Source organism: Xenopus laevis, chromosome 7L (genome assembly GCF_017654675.1).
Source record: "Xenopus laevis strain J_2021 chromosome 7L, Xenopus_laevis_v10.1, whole genome shotgun sequence".
Lineage (NCBI taxonomy): Eukaryota > Metazoa > Chordata > Amphibia > Anura > Pipidae > Xenopus > Xenopus laevis.
In genome coordinates, this window is record NC_054383.1 from 131,097,794 (window position 1) to 131,119,271 (window position 21,478).

Genomic DNA, 21,478 nt, shown 5'->3' on the forward strand with positions numbered 1-21,478 from the left:
ATTTAGCATGCCCAACCAATGGCATCCTACTTCCATTTGTCAAATACCCTGTTAGCCTGGTGAGACTTACAGTTCAGCAGGATTTATATAGGCTGAACATAAGGACATATAACCCAAGGGTCACAGCGTTCATTCATTTCTCTCCCACCAACTAAAGGCAAAAAAATGAATAGGACTAAAAATGGCATATTTTATATAGTGAACTTATTGCACGAGGCTAAAGTTTCAGCTTGTCAATAACAGCAATGATCCAGGACTTCAAACTTGTCACAGGGGGTCACCATCTTGGAAAGTGTCTGTGACACTCACATGCTCAGTGGGCTCTGATTGGCTGTTGAGAAGCTAAGCTTAGGGCTCGTCACTAATTATCCAGCAGAAAATGAGCTTCCCTGGCTGTAATATAAGCTGATGCTACAGGTTTGCTGATTATTAAATTCTGATGCTAATTGCACTGGTTTCTGTGCTGCCATGTAGTAATTATGTGTATAAATTACTAATCAGCCTTATATTGTGACATTTCTATTCTATGTGTACTGTATATTGTGAGTGGGTCCCTAAGCTCAGTAAGTGACAGCAGCACAGAGCATGTGCAGTGAATCAGCAGAAAAGAAGATGGGGAGCTACTGGGGCATCTTTGGAGACACAGATCTTTACTGCTAAAGGGCTGTGGTTGCCTTGGGCTGGTACAGTAGCCAAAAATATCATGTGAAACATTTCTACCTACTTTTTTAGTAAGGCTTTACATCTCCTTTAAATGTATTTTTATAGTGGCACAAGCATTTAGGGTAAGGCCAGACGAGGAGATTTGGGGAGATTTTGTCGCCTGGCAACTTATCGCCACGTCTTTTGCGCGACTATCTCCCCGAACTGCCTAAGCGTTTTTTCCCCATAGGGTACAGCGCAAAATCGCCTGCGCTAATGCACACGCGGCGCTGCGTTTTCAATAGTCGCCCAAAGTTGCCTCAATTTTAGGCGACTATTGAAAACGCATCGCCGCGTGTGCATTAGCGGGGAGATAGTCGCGCAAAAGACGTGGCGATAAGTCGCCAGGCGACAAAATCTCCCCCGAATCTCCTCGTCTGGCCTTACCCTTAAAAGAAACATAAACCAGATATGTCACAGCCAAGAGACCAGCAACAATCAGTTCCAGTATATAAATAATCACAGCAGCTCCTGAACCCTTACCCTTATCTATAAAGGGCAACTTTCCTTTTAATGATCTGTATTTCTGTCTTAAAATAACATTACTTTTATTTTAACTGCAAATGTTGATGTTAAACAGCTAGAGAGGGAGAGTGTTTGTATGTGGGGGGTGCTCTGAGAATTGGCTATATAGGTATATATTTAAAGAGTTATTATCCCCCAAATTGGTTTCTAAAACCCACTGGGCTGGGCTACATAAAGGCTGGGAATGGTCTTAGCATTGGAGCCCTGCTGAGATCCTCCCAACCAATGCAAGGCTTCACTTGGTTTTATTACCCCTTCCCAGGACCCCTTTCCCTCCCACTCCTGCACAATGTTAAGCCAACGCCCCTAACAAAGAAGCAGAACACAAGGGAGTCAACCTTGCACAGCTGCTGTACTTCTGCTCCACTCTCACTTCTGGGGATCCAGGAATTATGGGGGCCCTTCTCCTGTTCACCTGTCTTCTCGCTTCCATCATAGCCAAAGGTGAGTGATTTGCATGTACTATCTCTTTAAGGAGAGTCACTGCAACTGTCACCTAATAACTGACTCTGCCCTGATGCACTAAAAGGGGGCAAATGCTGAACACACTGAATATACCTTTGATACAATGAGAATTTGTTGTTTTGGGTTAGTTTACTGGATTTCACATTTTCATTGTGTTAAAAATGATGTGAAAAATATTTCAGCAGCATTAAATAATAACCTTTATATAACTGTATCCAATATGTGTTGCTGTCTATCCTCTACTGCCATTGTACAGCTCTGCGCTATATGTTGGAGCTTTATCGACTGTTTCTTCATAAAAGTGCATGCCCATGGGATCAGTGAGACAGCTCCAACTCTTTGTGCTGCACACATAGCCATTAGATTGTTAGCTCTGTGGGGCAATTGGATGCTCAGCTTCAATAGATGTTTATAAAACAGCTGTATCGGTGATGTAGATGTTTGTAGTGTGTCCCTATTCCTTTTATAGACGGTTTTATACCGCTTCCATCCAAAAATACTAATCTAAGCGGATAGGAGGGAGACTAGCGGTGCTAATGAACTGGAAAAATTAGGCAGTTGCAGATCTCTTACACGTGTCCCTCTCCAGGACAAGAACAACTCCAGGGTTCCTCCATATCATACGCCAATTTCACCAGCTGCTGGTACTATTATCTTTACTACTCCAGGTTACACCAGTTTATTAGACCTGCCATTTCTTGGACCCTCCAGAAAACTGTCGGCTGGTGGACTATATTTAGTTGACAGTTGGAATGATTAACAGTCCAGTGATCAGAAGGTCACCCAACCCCCTCCCAGGCTGGTACAGATGCATCTGGTGTAGGTTAAACAACAGGAACATGTTGAGTGCAAAGGAATTCCATGCAAATGAGTTGTATCAGCTACACAATGTGCTGCATGGGTTGTACAAGATGTAATAGTGTTGCATTAAAGCGGTTGTTCATATTTAAATGTACTTTTAGTATGATGTAGAGAGGGATATTCTGAGACAATTTGTCACTGGTTTTCATTTTTTATTATTTGTGGTTTTTTAGTTATTTTGTTTTTAATTCAGCAGCTCTTCGGTTTTATCAATCTGGTTGCTAGGGCACAAGTTACCCTAGCAACCATGTACTGATTTGAATAAGAGACTGGAATAGGAGAGGCCTGAATAGAAAGATGAGTAAGAAAAAGTAACAATAACAATACATTTGTTGCACTGCAGAGCATTTGTTTTTTTTTTACATGAGGTCAGTGACCCCCATTCGAAAGCTGCAAAGAGTCAGGAAAAAAAAAGGCAAATAACTAAAAACAACTATAAAAAATAAATAATGAAGACCAACTGAAAAGTTGTTTAGAATTATAACATTCTAAAAGTTAACTTTAAAAGGGTTGCAAACACTTTTTTCAGATCGGTTGGTTTCAGATTGTTCCCCAGAAATAAAGACTTTAGATAAGTACTTTTTTATTTTTTATCTTTTTTCCAAAATCTAAGTTTTAAAGTTGGATGTTTGTGTCTCTGGTGTTTGAGTCTGGCAGCTCAGTAATTCAGGTGCAGATTTAACTGTTACAATTTGCTCCATTAGTTGATCCATTTCTCAGCAGCATCTCTGGAGTATTAGTAACTATTGTATCAGTTCTAACAGCTGCCTGTAATGAAACCCAGAAATTCTATTCAGCAGGGACAAAGATAAGAAATGTATCAGTTTAGATCAGTTTACAGGGTCGGCGACCCCCCCTTCCTATAGCTTCTTAAGGGCAGAGACACACGGTCAGATTCAGGGAGATTAGTCGCCCAGCGATAAATCTCCTCTTCTTCGGGCGACTAATCTCCCCGAACTGCCTCCCCTGCATTCCTGCCGGCTAAAATGTAAAATCGCCTACAGCACTCGGAGCGATTCCATTTCTGAAGTTGCCGGAAGTTGCCTCACAAGGAAACTTCGGGCGACTTCAGAAAAAAAATCGCTCCGAGTGCCAGGGGAAGGCAGGGGAGGCAGTTTGGGGAGATTAGTCGCCCCGAAGAAGAGGAGATTTGTCGCCGGACGTCTAATCTCCCCAAATCTCCCTGTGTGCCCTGACCTTTAGGGGATTTGGGGAAATTAATCACCTCTTCTTCGGGGCGACCAATCTCCGAACTGCCTTCCCGTCGGCTACAATGAAAATCGCTGGCGTGATGGCACTGTGAGCGCTTCATTTTCTGAAGTCGTCTGAAGTTTCCTCATAAAGGCTTTTCAGGAAGATTAGTCGCCCGAAGAAGAAGCGTTTTGTCGCTGGGCGACTTAATTTCCCTTAATATAATATTATAGTTTCAGATGTTACGATTTTATATAATGGTTTTGGTTTCTCGGAGTTACCTTAGGCTTCTTATCTTATCTCAGATGCATCACTAAAGTAAGTGCCCTGGGGAGGGGTATGAAACGCGTAGGGCCAGTGGAAATATTGTTCCTTTTTTGAATGAATCTATAATAAATAATATATTTTTTGATGTTATCTTTGTCGTCCCTTGTGGAATTTTTCCCTCAAGGAATAGATATTCCAACAAGCTAGCGCAGGAAAGGAAAACAAAAGCCGTGAGACTGTCATTTGGAACACACAGACCATATATCCTGAGTCCATTCATACAGCCTGGTGTCTGTCTCTGTCTAAGGGGTCCTGGGGCAAAATATTCTTTTGTTATTTATCATGCAACTTGAAGCTCCCCAGTCACATGATACTAAACTACAACTCCCAGCACCCACAGCACTAACAACTGTCTTGCACTGCCTTTTAAGGGGTGGTTCATCTTTAAAGGAGAAGGAAAGGTTAAAACTAAGTAAGCCTTATCAGAAAGGCCCATGTAAATATACCAGTAAACCCCCAAATAATGTTGCTCTGAGTCCCCTGTCAAATGAAACACCACATTTCTTTCCTTATATTGTGTACTCATGGGCTTCTGTATCAGACTTCCTGCCTTCAGCTTAAACCTCATTGCCCTGGGCAAGAGCATGCTCAGTTTGCTCCTCTTCCCCTCCCCCCTCCCTTCTCTACTGTAATCTGAGCCCAGAGCAGGGAGAGACTCAGGCAGGAAGTGATGTCACACCATGTTAATACTGCAGCTCCTATTCTAAACAAACAGAGAGTTTCTAGAGCTTTTTACTTAGTATGATAAAACATTCTACAGAATAAATATAGAATTCTAGCTTGCACTATTGTGGCTCATCTATTGGCAATAAAATGCCTCCATAGCTTTCCTTCTCCTTTAAGATATTTTTCTCGAAAAAGTCAGAGCCAAAAAACGCTGTATGATTAACGCTCCAAAAACTCGATTTTATTGAATTGTCGCAGCAAAAACTCGACTTTATCAGATTATTAACAACTTCAGACACTGACTTCTACATGACCTCGACAGGCTTGAGATGGAGTATTTCAGATTTGGATTTTTTGCAGCTTTGCGGTATGATAAATTTCTAAACATTCGAGTTTTGGTTTTTCCATGAAAAATTTGAGTTTTCCCCCTAAAAACAAAATCGAGGTTTAATTAATGGGTCCCTAAGTGTTATTGACACCTTGTCTTTCTAACACAGTCTCACCCCATATAATACATATACATGAGTAATCATACACATATATAATAATACACATATAATAATACACATATATACTCATACTCATATATACTCATATATACAAAGGAGGGTACAAATAGAGATTAATGCCCTGAATCTGTAGGTGGGGGAGATCAGGGGTTAGCAGGTATATGAAGACAAAAACAGAGGCAAGATGGTGACAGTAAGTCAAGATGACAGTAAGTCAAGATGACAGTTAGTCAAGATGACAGTAGCTACATGTTATCTTAGGGCTGTCTAACTGAAAGCCCCTGCGCCAGTTTTGACCCTCCAACATGACCCGCACAAGGGCTGTACAGGTATGAGATCCGTTATCGGGAAACCCGTTATCCAGAAAGTCTGAATTACAGAAAGTTCGTCTTCCATAGACTCCATTTTATCCAAATAATCCAATTTTTAAAAAAAATAATATATATTTTCTCTGTAATTATAAATGGTACCTTGTACTTGACACAAACTAAGGTATAAGTAAGGTATAATTAAACCAGCCTATTGGGTTTATTTAAAGTTTACATGATTTTCTAGTAGATTTAAGGTATGAAGATGCACATTACGGAAAGATCCATTATCCCGAAAACCCCAGGTCCCGAGCATTCTGGATAACAGGTCCCATACCAGTATTGACTTTCTTTGCGTGACATAATCATATAATAATCAAGCCCCCAGGGGAATATATATAAATATATTGTGAATACAATACTCACTGACATAGTTCCTGGCGACTGGGAATCCAAGGGCTGCGCTGAATCTGCTCGTCACTCACCATCTCTCATGATAAGAACAAAACACAAAGCTCCCTCCTTCCTCTAGAGCTGCTCTCAAGGCATTTCATAGCCTGCTCTCATAGAATGTACATCCTTACTGTCTCTCTTGGGGGCACAAATACAATATGGTCAGGGAGGAAGGAAGTAGGTGCACATACAATGGGTGAATACAGGACAGGAAAGGAGGTCTGGACTGGGAGTCAAAATAGGCCCTGGCATTCCAAGTACTCAGAGGCCCAAATAGTCCTCAAGCAGCCCACTAATTAGTGACTGTCTATGGGACCTTACAGCAGACCCTCTGGCATTTGCCAGAACCCACAGATTTCCAGTCCAGGCCTGCAGGAAAGTGTGGACAATGTAAACTATATTTTCACCCCTTCCTGCTCCCCAAGATTGTATTAAATCCTTACAATTTATTCGATCCAAAGCCTCTGAGCCCTCACTTGCATGTACTTTGTTCCATGGGTCTGTGCAGGAGCTCTGTGTGATGAGCTACACATAGGGTTGCCACCTTTTCTGGAAAAAAATACTGACTTTCCTATATATTTATCTTTTTTCCCTATTAATAATATTGGAATCAATCATAATTTTTACCGGCCAGGTGGCAACCCTAGCTACAGACCTGACCGGTAAAAATGTTATTAATAGGGAAAAAAGATAAATATATAGGAAGGCCGGTATTTTTTTCCAGAAAAGATGGCAATCCTGGCTACAGAGTTTGTGCAATGTACTGCAGTGGCACTTGGGGGCTGGAAGATAAGTGGCAGTTTAATTCTAACCAAGTGGACTGTCAGGGACCATGTGATGTAGTGCAGTGACACATGGGGGAATTGGGCAGAAGGAGAAACAAGGTTTCTATGTAAAACAGATAAAGGGGAGCTCCCTCTTCTCCTGGAGGCCCAGTGCAAAGGTGATTTAGGATGACAGTTGGGGTAAACAGTGATTTGGTATCCTAGACATTCTTGTACCAGCAGTTCTTGTCCCGCCGGCCATTTAAATTCCAGCTGGCGGGAAGGCAGATTAAGGCAGTTCGGGGTGATTAGTCGCTAGGGTTGCCACCTTTATTAAAAATTTTACCAGCCATTGGGGGACGGGCACCAAAAGGGGGCGGAGCTACATGATGTGCCGCTAAAAGGGGCGGAGCAACATCGCACAGCACTGGAAAAAAGGTAAGTTATTTTTTAATTTGGGGCAGGCCAGGGGCTTTTTTTAAAGGGTATTTCAAATTACCGGCAATTGCATTGCCGGTAAATTTGTAATACCGGCCCCGGCCTTGGCAGGTGTTTTACTGGCTAGGCCAGCCGGGTGGCAACTTTATTAGTCGCCCCCAAGAAGAGGAGATTTGTCGATGGGCGACTAATCTCCCGAAATAGCAGCATGTGCCCTTACCGTTAAAGGGGTTGTTTGCCTTTAAGTTAACTTTTAGTATGATATAGAGCAGTGATCCCCAACCAGTAGCTCATGAGTAACATGTTGCTCACCAACCCCTTGGATGTTGCTCCCAGTAGCCTCAAAGCAGGTGCTTATTTTTGAATTCCAGGCTTGGAAGCAAGTTTTGGTTGTATAAAAACCAGGTGCATTGCCAAACAGAGCCTCAATTTAGGTTGACAATCCACATTGGGGCTACCAAGTGACCAATCACAGCCCTTATTTGGCACCCCAAGAACATTTTTCATGCTAGTGTTGCTCCCTTCTGAATGTTTCTCATGGGTTCCAAAGGTTGGGGATCCCTGATGTAGAGAGTGATATTCTGAGATAATTTGCTATTGGTTGTCATTTTTTATTATTTGCGGTTTTTGAGTTATTTCATTTTTTTATTCCGCAGTTCTGCAGTTTGCAATTTCAGCCATTTGGTTGCTGGGTCCAAATTACCCTTGTCACCACGCATTGATTTATATGAAATAGGAATAAAACAGAGCTCAAATAGAAAGAGTATTACAGAGCATTTGTTTTTAGATGGGGTCAGTGACCCCCCATTTGAAAGTTGAAAAGAGTCAGAAGAAAAAGGCAAATGATTAAAAAACTTTGTTGAAGACCAATTGAAAAGCTGCTTAGAATTAGCCATTCTAGTACATGCTCAAAGCTAACTATAAGATGTACCAGCCCTTTAAAATATGTAAATAGATGAACCAATCAGAACGCAGAATTGCTAATGCACATGGCATTTTTCTTAAAAAAAATAGTGATGACAACATACCTTAAGCATTTTCTCTACTTCTCAGCATTCCTACACTAGCCCCTCTGTATCATGCCCAGCCCCTGCCCAACTGGTTTATATCGATTCTCTGCAGCAAAATCATTGCTTTGTCTTTTCCAGCAGCCGACATTCCATAGGGAGTCAGTGAAATAATCTTCATAAATCAATACAGTGCAATCACTTTGCCCCTGAACCTGCTTCACATTTGTCTTGATAAACATTGTTCAATACGGGATTCCGCCCAGGCAATAATGAATGCACTGAGGCTGCAAGATCGGTTGGGGTGTAATTTGGTTGTTGTTTATAGTTCTTTATGGTTCCGTTACCTTCTACTTTCCCAAGTCCATAACAAAAGCAGGAATGCTGGGATTTACGGCTTCCCTCCCATGGGCATTGAATACACAACTTTGGCACCATCCCCCATGCTTGCCCTTGCCTAGTTGCCTGCTAAACATGACCTCAAATGAGATTTGTAAGCTAATGCCGACCTGGAATTCTGGATTCTCTTTCCCATTATATTTTCCAACTTGAAGCCTCACATTGAGAATGATGGCAGTTATTGGATCTTGAAGGTGTATAATTACAGGAAATATTCAGAATATTCATAAAGTCTAGAAATTGAGTCGTTGAGGTTGAAACTGAATAATACACTGAATCTGTAGGCAGTGATCTCTGGGGTAATACTGGAAACACCTCAATACTTTGTGATGTAGCAAATGCGGCAATGACTCAAGTGTGTGGATGGACCCCTAAAATTATTGGCAAAAATTAAAAACTGGACTGAACAATGAGCTTTTATTAGAGAGATGTGTTGTCGTCAATGGTTGATATGACTAGTGATGAGTGGGTTGACCTGAAACTTCAGGCCTCACTGATTGGGTGGCTTTTGGCCAAGAAGATGAATCCAAGGTGCTGGTTCAGGCTGGTGGTGGGTCAAACTTCAAGCAGGCCTTCTCCCCTTTTAAAAAAAATGCAGAAAGTCTAAAGCAGTGATCCCCAACCAGTAGCTTGTGAGCAACATGTTGCTCCCCAACCCCTTGCATGTTGCTCTCAGTGGCCTCAAAGCAGGGGCTTTTTTTTCAATTTCTGGCTTGGAGGCAAGTTTTGGTTACATAAAAACCAGATGTACTGCCAAACAGAGTCTCCTGTAGGCGGCCAGTACACATAAGGGCTACCAATAGCCAATCACATCCCTTATTTGGCACCACCCAGGAACATTTTTCATCCTTGTGTTGCTCCCCAACTCTTTTTACATCTGAATTTTGCTCACGGGTGAAAAAGGTTGGGGACCCCTGGTTTAAAGTTTGGTGATACGTTTTTATTGGCTAACTGAAGTAACAATTGCAAGCTTTCGGAACACACAGGCCCCTTCATCAGGCAATATGTTGGCGCTATATAAATACATGTTAATAAAATACAAATGAAAGCTGAAAAGGCACATTATATATACTGTTAGATCACTGAAAAAGGGTTTATGGACAATACATTAGAAAGTTACAGATAGACAGAGATAACTTGTAGAGATAATAAAAGTAATTAAGGGTGGGTTGTAAAAAAAAAATCCAGGGGTCTGGATTCAGTCAGATCACATAGTTTGAACTAGACCCAGACAGAATAGGGGAAGGATAACACAACAGTGCACAATTAGAAAAAAAGTGAAGATACAGTTAAGGTTTGCACTGGGTGGGATAACATATGGAACCAGATCTACTTCACACATTCATATCAGATTGTAACAAATAAACTAAAGGAACTGTGACCTGTAAGAATAAGACAATATTTCAGCCCAAATATTGATAAGCCCCCCCCCCAAGATGAGCACTTTAGCTTCCTTGTGAGGCAACTTCGGGCGACATCGGATAACGAAGCACTCCGAGTGCCATCCATCTATCCGGCGGGAAGGTTTTACGGGAGATTACTGTTACTTCTGCGTGAGTTTGCGCCCTAGGTACGTGCCTACCCCTTGGCCCGGCCCTGTTAATAACATTGGGATCAACCATAATTTTGGGAAGTAGCAACTTAGGGTCAGGTTGAAATATTTCTGACTGGCTCATCACTATTACCTGCTGATGTGACCAATCAACACTACAATTTGGCCATCAACATGTGCCCAACTGCCCTGGTATCTTGAGGATTGGCTGTGAGGAGTCCATGTTACATTGCCATTCAGATTAGAGAAGATGGAGATTGTTAAGACATCGTTATTTTGTGTTCCTGTCCTCCATCCCTAGTCTTCATCTTCCCCAATGATGTTTTGCTCATGTACAGAACTGGGAGTCACATATGATCAGGCTTCTGGCACCACATGACCAGCACAGGATCTGAGAGCTTCTTCCTGGAAGTGGTCAATTCAGTGGGGCAGTCTGGGAAGAAATTTACTGGACCCTATTTATAAACTTCTGAAAATGGTCAATTATGGTCAATTTTTTTTTTATTTTTCACTCTGGCCGGTAAACATGACGATGGATCCCAATGTTATTAATAGGGAAAAAAGAAAGGCCGGTATTTTTTTCCAGAAAAGGCGGCAACCCTAGTTGTCAGCGGTCCTCTGGGTTTGTGGGTCGGGGGTCGGGTCCAGGTGTGGGTTCGGGTTTAACCAACTGGCTCCGTGCAGGATTCTACTGGAAAGTCACGACTTTCTCTGCACTGAACAACCAGAAAAAGAAACAAAGTTTCTAACCTAATTAGCTTTTGGCAGAGAGACCAGAACAGCCGCCAGGTGCAACTGATACTTTGTAACAATTTTGAGATAAGCAAATAAGGAATTGTAACAATTTAGATAAGGAGGTCCCTTGGGAAAAGTTAGACTCACAGTTTAAGGGCAGAGACACACATGGAGATTTGGGCAGATTTAGTCGCCCATTGTGAGGCGACTTCGTAAAACAAAGCATTCCAAGTGCCATCCCATCTGAGATTTAGATTCTAGCCATCAGGTAGACATGTGCCCAATGAAGAGGAAATTTGTCACTGGGCGATGTGGGGGAATAGCTCAAAGCAGCGGGTAGGGCTCAGGTGAAACAGTTCTTACAGAGGAGACAGGAGACTTAGGTTTGCAACACAAATGAAACAGGCTCCTGCCTGGGGTTTTATTGTTCAAACCGGACAACTTAAACAGGCACAAGTTCCGTGCTATAACAGTCAATAATAAGGAAAACCTCACCGGTTTGCAGTGTTACAGTACACAGGAAAGTTCCTTGCGGCGGTAACAAACAGTCGCTGTTTTGAGTTGCAGTTAAATTCACAGTTTGTGCAAATCACTTCACAGCGTGTGTTCAGAGGTTCTCTCTGACTCCCAGTACAACACACTCCCACTCCCCGCCAGGCTCTCTTAACCAGTCCCACCTGCGGACTAATTGGGCAGCATATTGAACTATCCTTGCTCCAGGGTCCTAGCCTGTCTTACCCTGGAGATTTAAAGGAGCCAATACCTCAGGCTGGGTGCTATATACCTCCCATCATATACAGGCAATCCTATTTTGGGACATAGCTCTCCCCCAATTAGCATCATGTGCCTCCAGAGCTGGAACTAGGGGTAGGCAGAAGAGGCACGTGACTAGGGCGCAATCAAGTGGGGGCACCAAGCGCGTACCTCTTTCGTCAGCCTACCCCTTGTCCAGACCCTTTCTCTCCCACCGGCACTCTCTTCCCCCTTCACAAATTAAAATATTTCTGAGATGCGCATGCGTGCGTAGTTTATTCCACACGCAGTTCCTGACACACGCATGCGCACTCGAAGTCCTGCACGCAAGGGGGCGACGTGGGCTGCCGGGTTGCCTTGGGCGCCCGGGTGGCTTGGCCCGGCCCTGTGTGCCTCTACCCTAAAGGGCAATTCACCTTCATTAGCAAAACTGTAATAACTGAAAAAAAACACAGAAATATGTTCAAACTTTCATAACCTGTCAAATTTTGTAAAACGAACATGGTAATTAGGGGGTGTGGCCACAAAAAAAAATTTTTTTATTTAGTTTTTATTTACAAAATGTTGGCTGATATGATATCAGTATCATAGTGCTGTCCTATGTAGTCATCTTGCCCTGTCTACAGAACCAGCAATGCAAATTTCATAAATGTTCCAACTCTGTGTGTCTTTTTTGCAGGTTACTCCCTCAAGTGCGTAGAATGTATGAATCAAGATGGTGAATCCTGTACCGGGCCCTTAGTGACGTGTCCAGTTGGGGATTATGTCTGCTCCTCGACCTACACTCTGACCACAATGCGTATGTACAAATTATGTTCCAGATGTATTAATACTACCAGTTTGCCCCAAATTGTTATTTTTATTAGTATCCGTACAACCTGCAAAGCTGCATGCTCCTCAAACTGTATAGCAGCATTAAGATTAAAATTAACCTTTAAATTAACTTTTGATGATTTAGAGAGTGATATTCTGAGACAATTTGCAATTTGTTTTCATTTTTTATTATTTGCGGTTTTTGAGTTATTTAGCTTTTTATTCAGCAGCTCTCCAGTTTGCCATTCCAGCAGTCTGGATACTGGATCCAAACTCCCCTAGCAACCATGCAATTATTTGAATAAGAGACTGGAATATTAATAGGAGAGGACTTGAGATGAGAAAGATGAGTGATAAAAAGTAGCAATAACAATACATTTGTAACCCTACAGAGCACTTGTTTTTTAAGATGGGGTCAGTGATCCCCTTTTTGAAAGCTAGAAGAGTCAGAAGGAGGGAAATAAATCAAAAACTACGCAAAACGAAGACCAATTGCAAAGACACTAAGGGGCATATTTATCAAGGGTCGAACGACAAATTTGAAAAACGTTGAAATTCGAATTCAAAAAGACCAACCGAAATGAAGTCAAAGGTTTTTTTTTTTTTGGCTGAATAGGTCCGTTTTCTGCCGAATTTGAATCGTACAAATCGAAGTAATATCGCATTCAATCACATTTGAATATGTTTTTCCCAAATAAAACTTCGATTTTTCAAAGTCCACCAATTGACTCCAAGTAGGTTCTAGGAGGTCCCCCATAGGCTAAAACAGCAATTCGGCAGGTTTTAGATGGTGAATGGTTCAAAGTTTAATTTTTGAAGAGACCGTACATGATAAATTTCAATATTCGAATTTTCGAATTTGGACTACCGTATATACTCGCGTATAAGCCGAGTTTTTCAGCACCCAAAATGTGCTGAAAAACTCAACCTCGGCTTATACGCGGGTCATACCGTAGATACGCTCCTTCCGCGGCCCCAGCAGGACTGTCTGTGACTGACTGTCACGATCGCCGCCCGGAGCAGGTCCAGGAGCTCCGGGCGGCGCGTCCTTCCCTGCCGGCGTTCGCTCCCAAAATGGCGGCGCCCATGGCCGCCACGTGGGTAGCGGCGCCGGCTCGCAGGGTGCTGGGTGTAAAGGGGAACATTTCTCCAGCCAATTTATAACCTGGCCCACACTGATCCTTCTCAGGGTAAGCATATTTTTGCAGTGTCATGTTCCTGCTGATGGAATTATGGGGAGGCTCTTTTAAATAGTTTTAGATAGATTTCTATGCCATAAAACATGATTACACATTTACACACACATTTTGAAATCTGACATGGGGCCCCTAGGCTTATACACGAGTCAATAAATTTTTCCAGTTTTCTTAGGTAAATTAGGTACCTCGGCTTATACACGGGTCGGCTTATACACGAGTATATACGGTATTCCCTAGTCGAAGTACAGTTGAAATTCAAATTTTTTGAATCGAAAATTCACCTCGGCCTTTGATAAATCTGCCCCTTAGAATTCACAATTCTATAACATACTAGAAGTTAACTTGAAAATCAACCACCACTTTAAGAGAAATTGGAGGAAAACTAACATATGTTACATTATTTTAAGAGTCTGAACTAGAGAAGGATAAACAATAGCTATTATATGTAAAAGAAAAAAGAAAAAAAGCATTTTATCTTATAATGCCAAAAGCAGGTTTTGGGTGAAATTCTCCTTCAAAAGAAAGTTTATATTGGCTGTGTTGGAATTAACAACAGCAAGGAATGATTTGCCCTTCCCTTTCATTTTGAAAGTTAGGATGTTTATTAGGGAACTTTTGGGGCATTGCCAGGTAACATGAAAGGAGAGGATCCCTCCCCCTCCCCCCCCGTTTCTGTAAGATTAGGGCCAAATTTATACACCAGTGTAAAAAGTGCTGCCAAATAAAGGAATTATTTATATAAAATGAGTATTTCTACATCTGTGCTCTTCTCATGAGATTGTGTATAAATACAGCCCTAAATTTAATATTCTGGTTTCCAGCCCGGTTATTTTTATTTTAGCATATACCCTCCAAAAGGTCCTGGGCCAATTTGGTGAACTAAATTTTGTTTTGGTTGCTGAGGTCAGTGACCCAGACAACCAGACAGCATTTTCATTTGGAGACTAAAAATAATTATAAAAACCATACAAAAGAAATAATGAAGTTCCCTTGAAAGGTTGCTTAGAATAGGTCCATCCTAATAGAAATATAATATTATGGTGAACTTCCACACTTTTGCTTATATTTCTGCCCTTCAGACTTGGAACATTCCTGATGAGGCCTCTTCTTCCGAATCCAAGTAATGTGGCTGCTGCCATCTTCCCATAGTCCTTTGCAAGTGATGTTTTGCTCTTTGCTTTTCTGTAGAGGGGGCAGGTATCTCCAAGCAGTTTATCAGACAGTGTGAATTGCGATTGAGTTGCGGAAAAGCCGGAAGCATCACCATGCCAGGGGGTAGGATTAAAAGCAACTCCGCGTGTTGTTCCACCGATGCCTGTGATACCGGCCCAATCTCATGTAAGTATCTTCCATTTAAAAGCACTGCCTGTGTCTGGGAAGCACTGGATAAAATTATACTATGGATTTTAATGGTAGATTATTACATACCAGAAATTATTATTATTATTATATTATTGTTATTTGTATATTGTGTCGTTTTTTATGCTTCATTTACATATTGTGCTCTTAACTTGCCATGGGTTGGGCCTTTAGAATGTTGAGTAATGCCTGTTCCTTGGCACCTTTAAGTTATTGTGCTTTGTGGGTGATGGAGTTAAGCCTTCCCTGTTTTGTGTAATGCCTGTTCTATAACACCATTTAGTTATTGACCTAAGGTTGGTGGCCATAAGCCTTCTACGTGTTGATTTATGCCTGTTCCATAGCACCATTAAGTTACTGACCTGAGGTTAGTGGGCATTGGCCTTCCCCATGTTTGTTTATGTCTGTTTTATAGCACCATTTAGTTACTGACCTAAATCTGATGTCCACTGGCCACCCCCATGTTGGATAATGCTTGTTCCATAACATTATTATGTTATTGTACTTTGAGAGTGGTAGTCATAGGCCCTTTCCATGTCCCATAGCACCAATTAGTTATTGTGCCCTAAAATTGGCAGGTGTGGGCCTTCCCAGTGTTAATTAATGTCTGTTCTATGGCAACATTTAGTTATTGCCCTAAAGCTGGTGGACTATGGACTTGCCCATATTGGTTAATGCCTGTTTAGTGTAGTTATTGATGTTTCCTTTAAATATTGTGCCCTTAAGTCTCCAGGGGGTGGGCCTTCAGCATGTTGAGTAATGCCTGTTCCTTGGCACCTTTAAGTTATTGTGCTTTGTGGGTGATGGAGTTGAGCCTTCCCTGTTTTGGTTCATGCCTGTTCTGTAGCACCATTTAGTTATTGCCCTAAAGCTGGTGGACTATGGACTCGCCCATATTGGTTAATGGCTGCTTCCTAGCACCATTAAGTTATTGTGGGGCTGGAGGAGGCCTTTTCATACAGTCTGGGAAACAGAGTGTATAAATGAGAGAGAAGGGTTACAAGGTTCGTGGTCATTGGCCTTCCCCGTGTTGACTTATGCCTGTTCTATAGCACCATGAAGTTATTGACCTGAATCTGATGGGCATTGGCCACCCCTGTGTTGGATAATACATGTCCCATAGCATCATCCATAGTTATGAAACTGTGAGCAAAGTGGTGATGGGCCCTTCCCAAATTCAGTAGCACCAATTAGATGTTGTGCCTCAGGTTGATTAATGCCCGTTCTATAGAACCATTTAGTTATTGACTTAAGTTTGATGCACATTGGTCTTGTCCATGTTGGTTAATGCCTGTCTCCTAGCACCAAGTTTTTGCTGTATGAGGGTGGGGAAGGCCTTTTCATTCAGTCTGGGTCAGTGAAACAGGGTATGTAAATGAGAGAGAGGGGTACTGGTGCCATTTTGGTCAACAAGTGTAATAGACAAGTTTAAACATTTTGGAGAGGCCACTGTAGGAAGGGTCTGCTCCTTGCCACCCCTTTGGGCAGTTTCAGACTTATTCCTGTACCACCAAGGGACATTGGATTATGGGAAAGGACCAGCTTTTGTTTTAGACTTGAACCTTCACTTCTCCAACTCTTCTTCAGTTCCAGCCGATAAAACTGACAAGAACGGGCAAGTCTGCGAAAGCTGCTTATCTATTGGCTCCGAGACTTGCAGCTCAGTGAGTCCTATGGAATGTGCCGGAGAAGAAACCAGCTGTATTACCCAGATAACTTCCATAACAGGTACCGTGCCACCAATCATATCTACAGCAAGTCACTGTTCATGATGATACTGTCCCTTTAGTATCTCAGTGTCAGATGGAATAAAACTTTTGCATTCAATTATTACAATTGTGTCATTTACTTGTGACCCAGTTTTCAGTAACAAAGTATTATGAGGAAAGGGCGAAATTCTGGGATCTAATAAACCCCCAGTAGATAACTTTTACACTTCTCTCTGTTGATAGGACATTGCCTCACATCCAAGCAGCTCATTCATGATCAACATCTAAAGTCTTGAATACAGAATCATCGTTCTGTAACATTTGCACATCAGAGTCATAATTTGGTTCCTAAAGAATGAAAAGATGTAACCCTACTTGACCATGTCTCCACAGGTCCCGTTTCCACTAAAATGGCAATTCGGGGTTGTTCCACAAAAGAGATCTGTGATGTTGGAAGATTGGATACCGATCAGGATGGGATGAAGATGAAGATTACTGTCACATGCAGCAAAGCCATTGGCCTTCAGCAGAGTCTGTTTGTTCTGGTTCTTTCTGGACTGGTTCTACTGAACCTGTTGTCTTAGGACTATGGGCAGTTGTGTTTATAGAGCCACACATACCTTGTGTTGTTCACTGTATACCTATGATAAATACTTTAATCATTTTTAATGCGTCACAATATTTTGATTGCGTAGTATCCATAATAAAAATATGGGTTTCCGAGTGGAAATCCCTCCAAATCATAGATATTTGGTATGGCCAGATAAGCTTTCATGTGTTATGCTCTTAGAGAGAGTCACCAGTCTGGCAAGAATGTTCACACTAGCAATTGACTACATGAAGCAAAGCTAACCTAACACATTTTATTTCAAGAGTTCTTGGGTCAACAACTGTTCCATCTTGCCTGCTGGCTCCCCCAATCACTTTGTACATGGACTTGCTCTTCATTAAAGCAAGATGTGATATATGTGCCTGTTCTTGCACTTGTGTATTTAGAAAGATGGACAAAAAAATATATATATTTTTTTTAGAGTGACATCTCTGGGAATTTGAATGTAATTGTCTGCTTTCAAATCAGAAAATGTTACGTCTTCTGAAACCCTAGTGACCCTTGATGTGGACCAACCACAGAGGTGCCTACAGGTTTCCTAGTCATTTTTTCTCAATTCGTTCCATAAAAAAACTTGGCTTCAAAGACCTGTTTCTGTATAAAACTTGTTGCCTCTCTATATATACACAGATATATTTTTTTACTAATGATCCTGACTTTTTTTGTTACTGTACTCTGACTCTGAGATGAGAGCTCCCATGACACCATCTTACTTCACTAAACACAGTATCACATAGCTCTCCTTTTGCTTAAGCAGTGCTGCTAGTTCTGAATGTAAGCATCTGATTGGTTCCTAACATTTACCAGTTAATTTTGCCTCGGTTCCTGCCTAATCTTGTATAGGGTTAGGATCTTTTTGAAGACCTCTCTTTGAAGGATCAACACAATACATATCTTTAATTACATGCTTAAAGGAGAAGTAAACCCTTCTCCCTCCCTCAACCCCACCCCCGAGCCTAGCTGCTACCCTGGGTAAATGCCCCTAACTTTTTACTCACGCCATTGGAGTTCACGGCAGCCATCTTCTTCTCTTCGGTCTTCATCGTTGATGTAAGTTCCATATCGGCTCATGCACAGTTGGAACAGTCTTTGGGTCTTTGCTATCTATAATAGAAAATAATATATGTGTAATGGAATTCCACAATGGGTGGTCCTTTTGCTGTCAGTTTTTGCTATGTATGAGTATATTTCAGGCTTAGCCACTTTCTCATGCCTATATGAACAACTCAGGGATACCTATTGCCTTCCAGCATCACCAACCTCATAAGCTTTAAGCATCTTTCTTCCTGCATTGGAATGTAGAACATTTCTACAAGGTACCTGGGCCGGCGGAAGGCAGGGGAAGGCAGATCAGGGAGATTAGTTGCCGCGAAGAAGAGGAGATTTGTCGCCTGGCAACTAATCTCCCCAAATCTGCCCATGTGGCCAGACCCTTATGGTTCCGTCTGACTGTCCAAAGCATAACAAGTCCCTGGTATAGTTATAACCAACTTGACCTTCAAATGAACAAAGGCACCATGTGCCTGGACATAAGAAACTCTTTGGGGCTCATTTATAAACACTGGGCAAATTTGCACCCGGGCAGTAACCCATGGCATCCAATCAGAAGTCTGCTTTCATTGCTCAACCTGCAGGTGGCTGGAAAAAGCCACTCCCTGATTGGTTGCTATGGGTTACTGCCCAGGGGCAAATTTGCCCAGTGTTTATAGATGGGCCTCACTAAGTCATGTAGCTGAAATAACTTTATTCTTCTACCCTAAAGTATGGAAAGAGATGTATCACAACCCCCATTATTGTCTATCCTCGCTCCCATCACTGCTTTCCTGCACACCCACCAAAGTCTGTATATTATCTGTATTTGTCATGTTATTTCTATATCGTTATGCGGATATCTCCTTATACACTGTTTTTACTACACAATAAACAAATCACATATCCAGAGTGTTGTCTATCATTTTTAACTAATTATATCAATTTAATTCAAGGTTGGGTTGAATAATAAAACTGGTAACAGAGCTTTGTGTTGGGGAAATGTTGCCTAAGTTACTGTGAAAAATAGGATATAGTATTATAGACAGAGGGTTTTTTTTGTGTCTGGGGAAGCTATTAAATGCATTTTCTACACCAATTCCTTTAGAGTTTCTCAAGGCTAACCTGGGCCGCTCCAGCTGAGGCGGCAATGAGTGGTCACTTACTAGGGGCACTAGTTATGTGCCCTTCCTCCTTGACCCGCTAATATGCTAAAGTTTTAAAGGATAACTAAACCCTAAAAATTAAAATGGCAAGAAATATCATATTTTATATACTGAACTTATTGCACCATCTTAAAGTTTCAGCTTGTCAATAGCAGCAATGATCCAGGACTTCAAACTTGTCACAGGGGGTCACCATCTTGGAAAGTGTCTGTGACACTCACATGCTCAGTGGGCTCTGATTGGCTGTTGAGAAGCTAAGCTTAGGGCTCGTCACTAATTATCCAGCAGAAAATGAGCTTCCCTGGCTGTAATATAAGCTGATGCTACAGGTTTGCTGATTATTAAATTCTGATGCTAATTTCACTGGTTTCTGTGCTGCCATGTAGTAATTATGTGTATTAATTACTAATCAGCCTTATATTGTGACATTTCTATTCTATGTGTACTGTATATTGTGAGTGGGTCCCTAAGCTCAGTAAGTGACAGCAGCACAGAGCATGTGCAGTGAATCAGCAGAAAAGAAGATGGGGAGCTACTGGGGCATCTTTGGAGACACAGATCTTTACTGCTAAAGGGCTGTCGTTGCCTTGGGCTGGTACAGAAGCACAAATTATAATGTACAACATTTCTAGCTACTTCTTTAGTTAGGCTTTAGTTCTCCTGTCAGGAGAAAGAAAGAAGCTGCTCTGATGTTCTTCTGCTTAGGAAAGATGTGAGAAAGGTTTCTAATTATTTCCTAAGCAGAAGAACATCAGCCTCTTTCTTTCTCCTGACAACTTCCTTGACTACTTGCTGGTCAGACTGGTGGGAAAATGACCAGCAGGTGGCGCTGTTGTAACAACATTCATCCACATCAACAGTACATGTATCCCTTAATATCGTGGAATTTAAAAATAACTAATAATGAATGTTTATCATAAAAGTGCTTAGAATAGCACCCTCTTTAATTAAACTACTATATTAATAGCATTTTTTTATTTTGCACAGCCTATCTATTAACTCAGTTTTTATTGAACAATTGCTTTAACTCCTGCGAGTGGACAGGAATCAACAACTGGGTCAGGATGGAGCTTGGCAATTGCTCCAGGAGATGGATGGACTCACGTCCCATAAATCAGTTCAGTGAGGGGTCGCATTTTATGACTACGATAATGACTTTCGGCAGTGGTGTAACTAGATATTACTGGGCCCCACAGCAAATTATTTTTCAGGCCCCCAAAATGTTTAGAGGTTGACTTGTTTCTCCAATATTTATTGAAATTGTATATGAATTAGGGCCTCATGGGGCCCCTATACCTCCTGGGCCCCCCTGCAGCCACAGGGTCTGCTTCCTCTATAGTTACGCCCCTGACTTTCGGCCTTCCAATGCTATCAATATACTTCATTGTATTTAATATATATCACTGTATAGAATAATGTCTGCAAAGAGATATTTAAATATGTTGACACTATATAAATAAAGGATAATAAATCAAAATATGACTGCTGTATTGATATGGAAGGAATGGGACATGCTTCCATTGACCATGCACTGAACAAGTATGTCCTTAATTTAAGTGTGATAGAGGTATGGGACCTATTATCCAGAATGCTCCGGACCTGGGAGTTTCTGGATAATGGATCTTTCCATATTTTGCATCTTCATACCTTTAGTCTACTGGAAAATCATATAAACATTAACAAAAAACAAAAGGCTGTTTTTGCTTCCAATAAAGATTAATTATATCTTAGTTGGGATCAAGTACAAGCTACTGTTTTATTATTACAGAGAAAAAGGAAATCATTTTTTAACATTTTATTTATTTGTTTAAAAAGGAGTCTATGAGAGACGGCTTTCCCGTAAATCAAACATCATCAGCTATGCATTTAACCTTGGCATTGCCTCCCAAACTTTCTTGGTAACAGGTTTCCAAATAACAGATCCCATATCTACATAAT

The 21,478-nt window shown here is 41.5% G+C and overlaps 1 protein-coding gene across 1 annotated transcript; it reads left to right on the forward strand.

The window, feature by feature from the left end:
• The first annotated feature begins 1,513 nt into the window (after positions 1-1,513).
• XB5760648.L (provisional ortholog of phospholipase A2 inhibitor and LY6/PLAUR domain containing L homeolog) lies at positions 1,514-19,284 on the forward strand. The gene is made up of 5 exons (XM_018226653.2): positions 1,514-1,671; positions 12,335-12,454; positions 14,856-15,005; positions 16,614-16,754; positions 17,129-19,284. The coding sequence occupies exons 1-5, from the start codon at positions 1,620-1,622 to the stop codon at positions 17,317-17,319; spliced, it is 654 nt and encodes a 217-aa protein (XP_018082142.1). The 5' UTR covers positions 1,514-1,619; the 3' UTR covers positions 17,320-19,284.
• Positions 19,285-21,478: the final 2,194 nt, after the last annotated feature.

Bases quoted from the DNA above. Each gene is read 5' to 3' on its own strand.
- XB5760648.L (XM_018226653.2), top strand. From the start codon at position 1,620: ATGGGGGCCCTTCTCCTGTTCACCTGTCTTCTCGCTTCCATCATAGCC. The intron at 1,672-12,334 runs GTGAGTGATTTG...TCTTTTTTGCAG, and splicing joins CGCTTCCATCATAGCCAAAG to GTTACTCCCTCAAGTGCGTA. The intron at 12,455-14,855 runs GTATGTACAAAT...GCTTTTCTGTAG, and splicing joins CTACACTCTGACCACAATGC to AGGGGGCAGGTATCTCCAAG.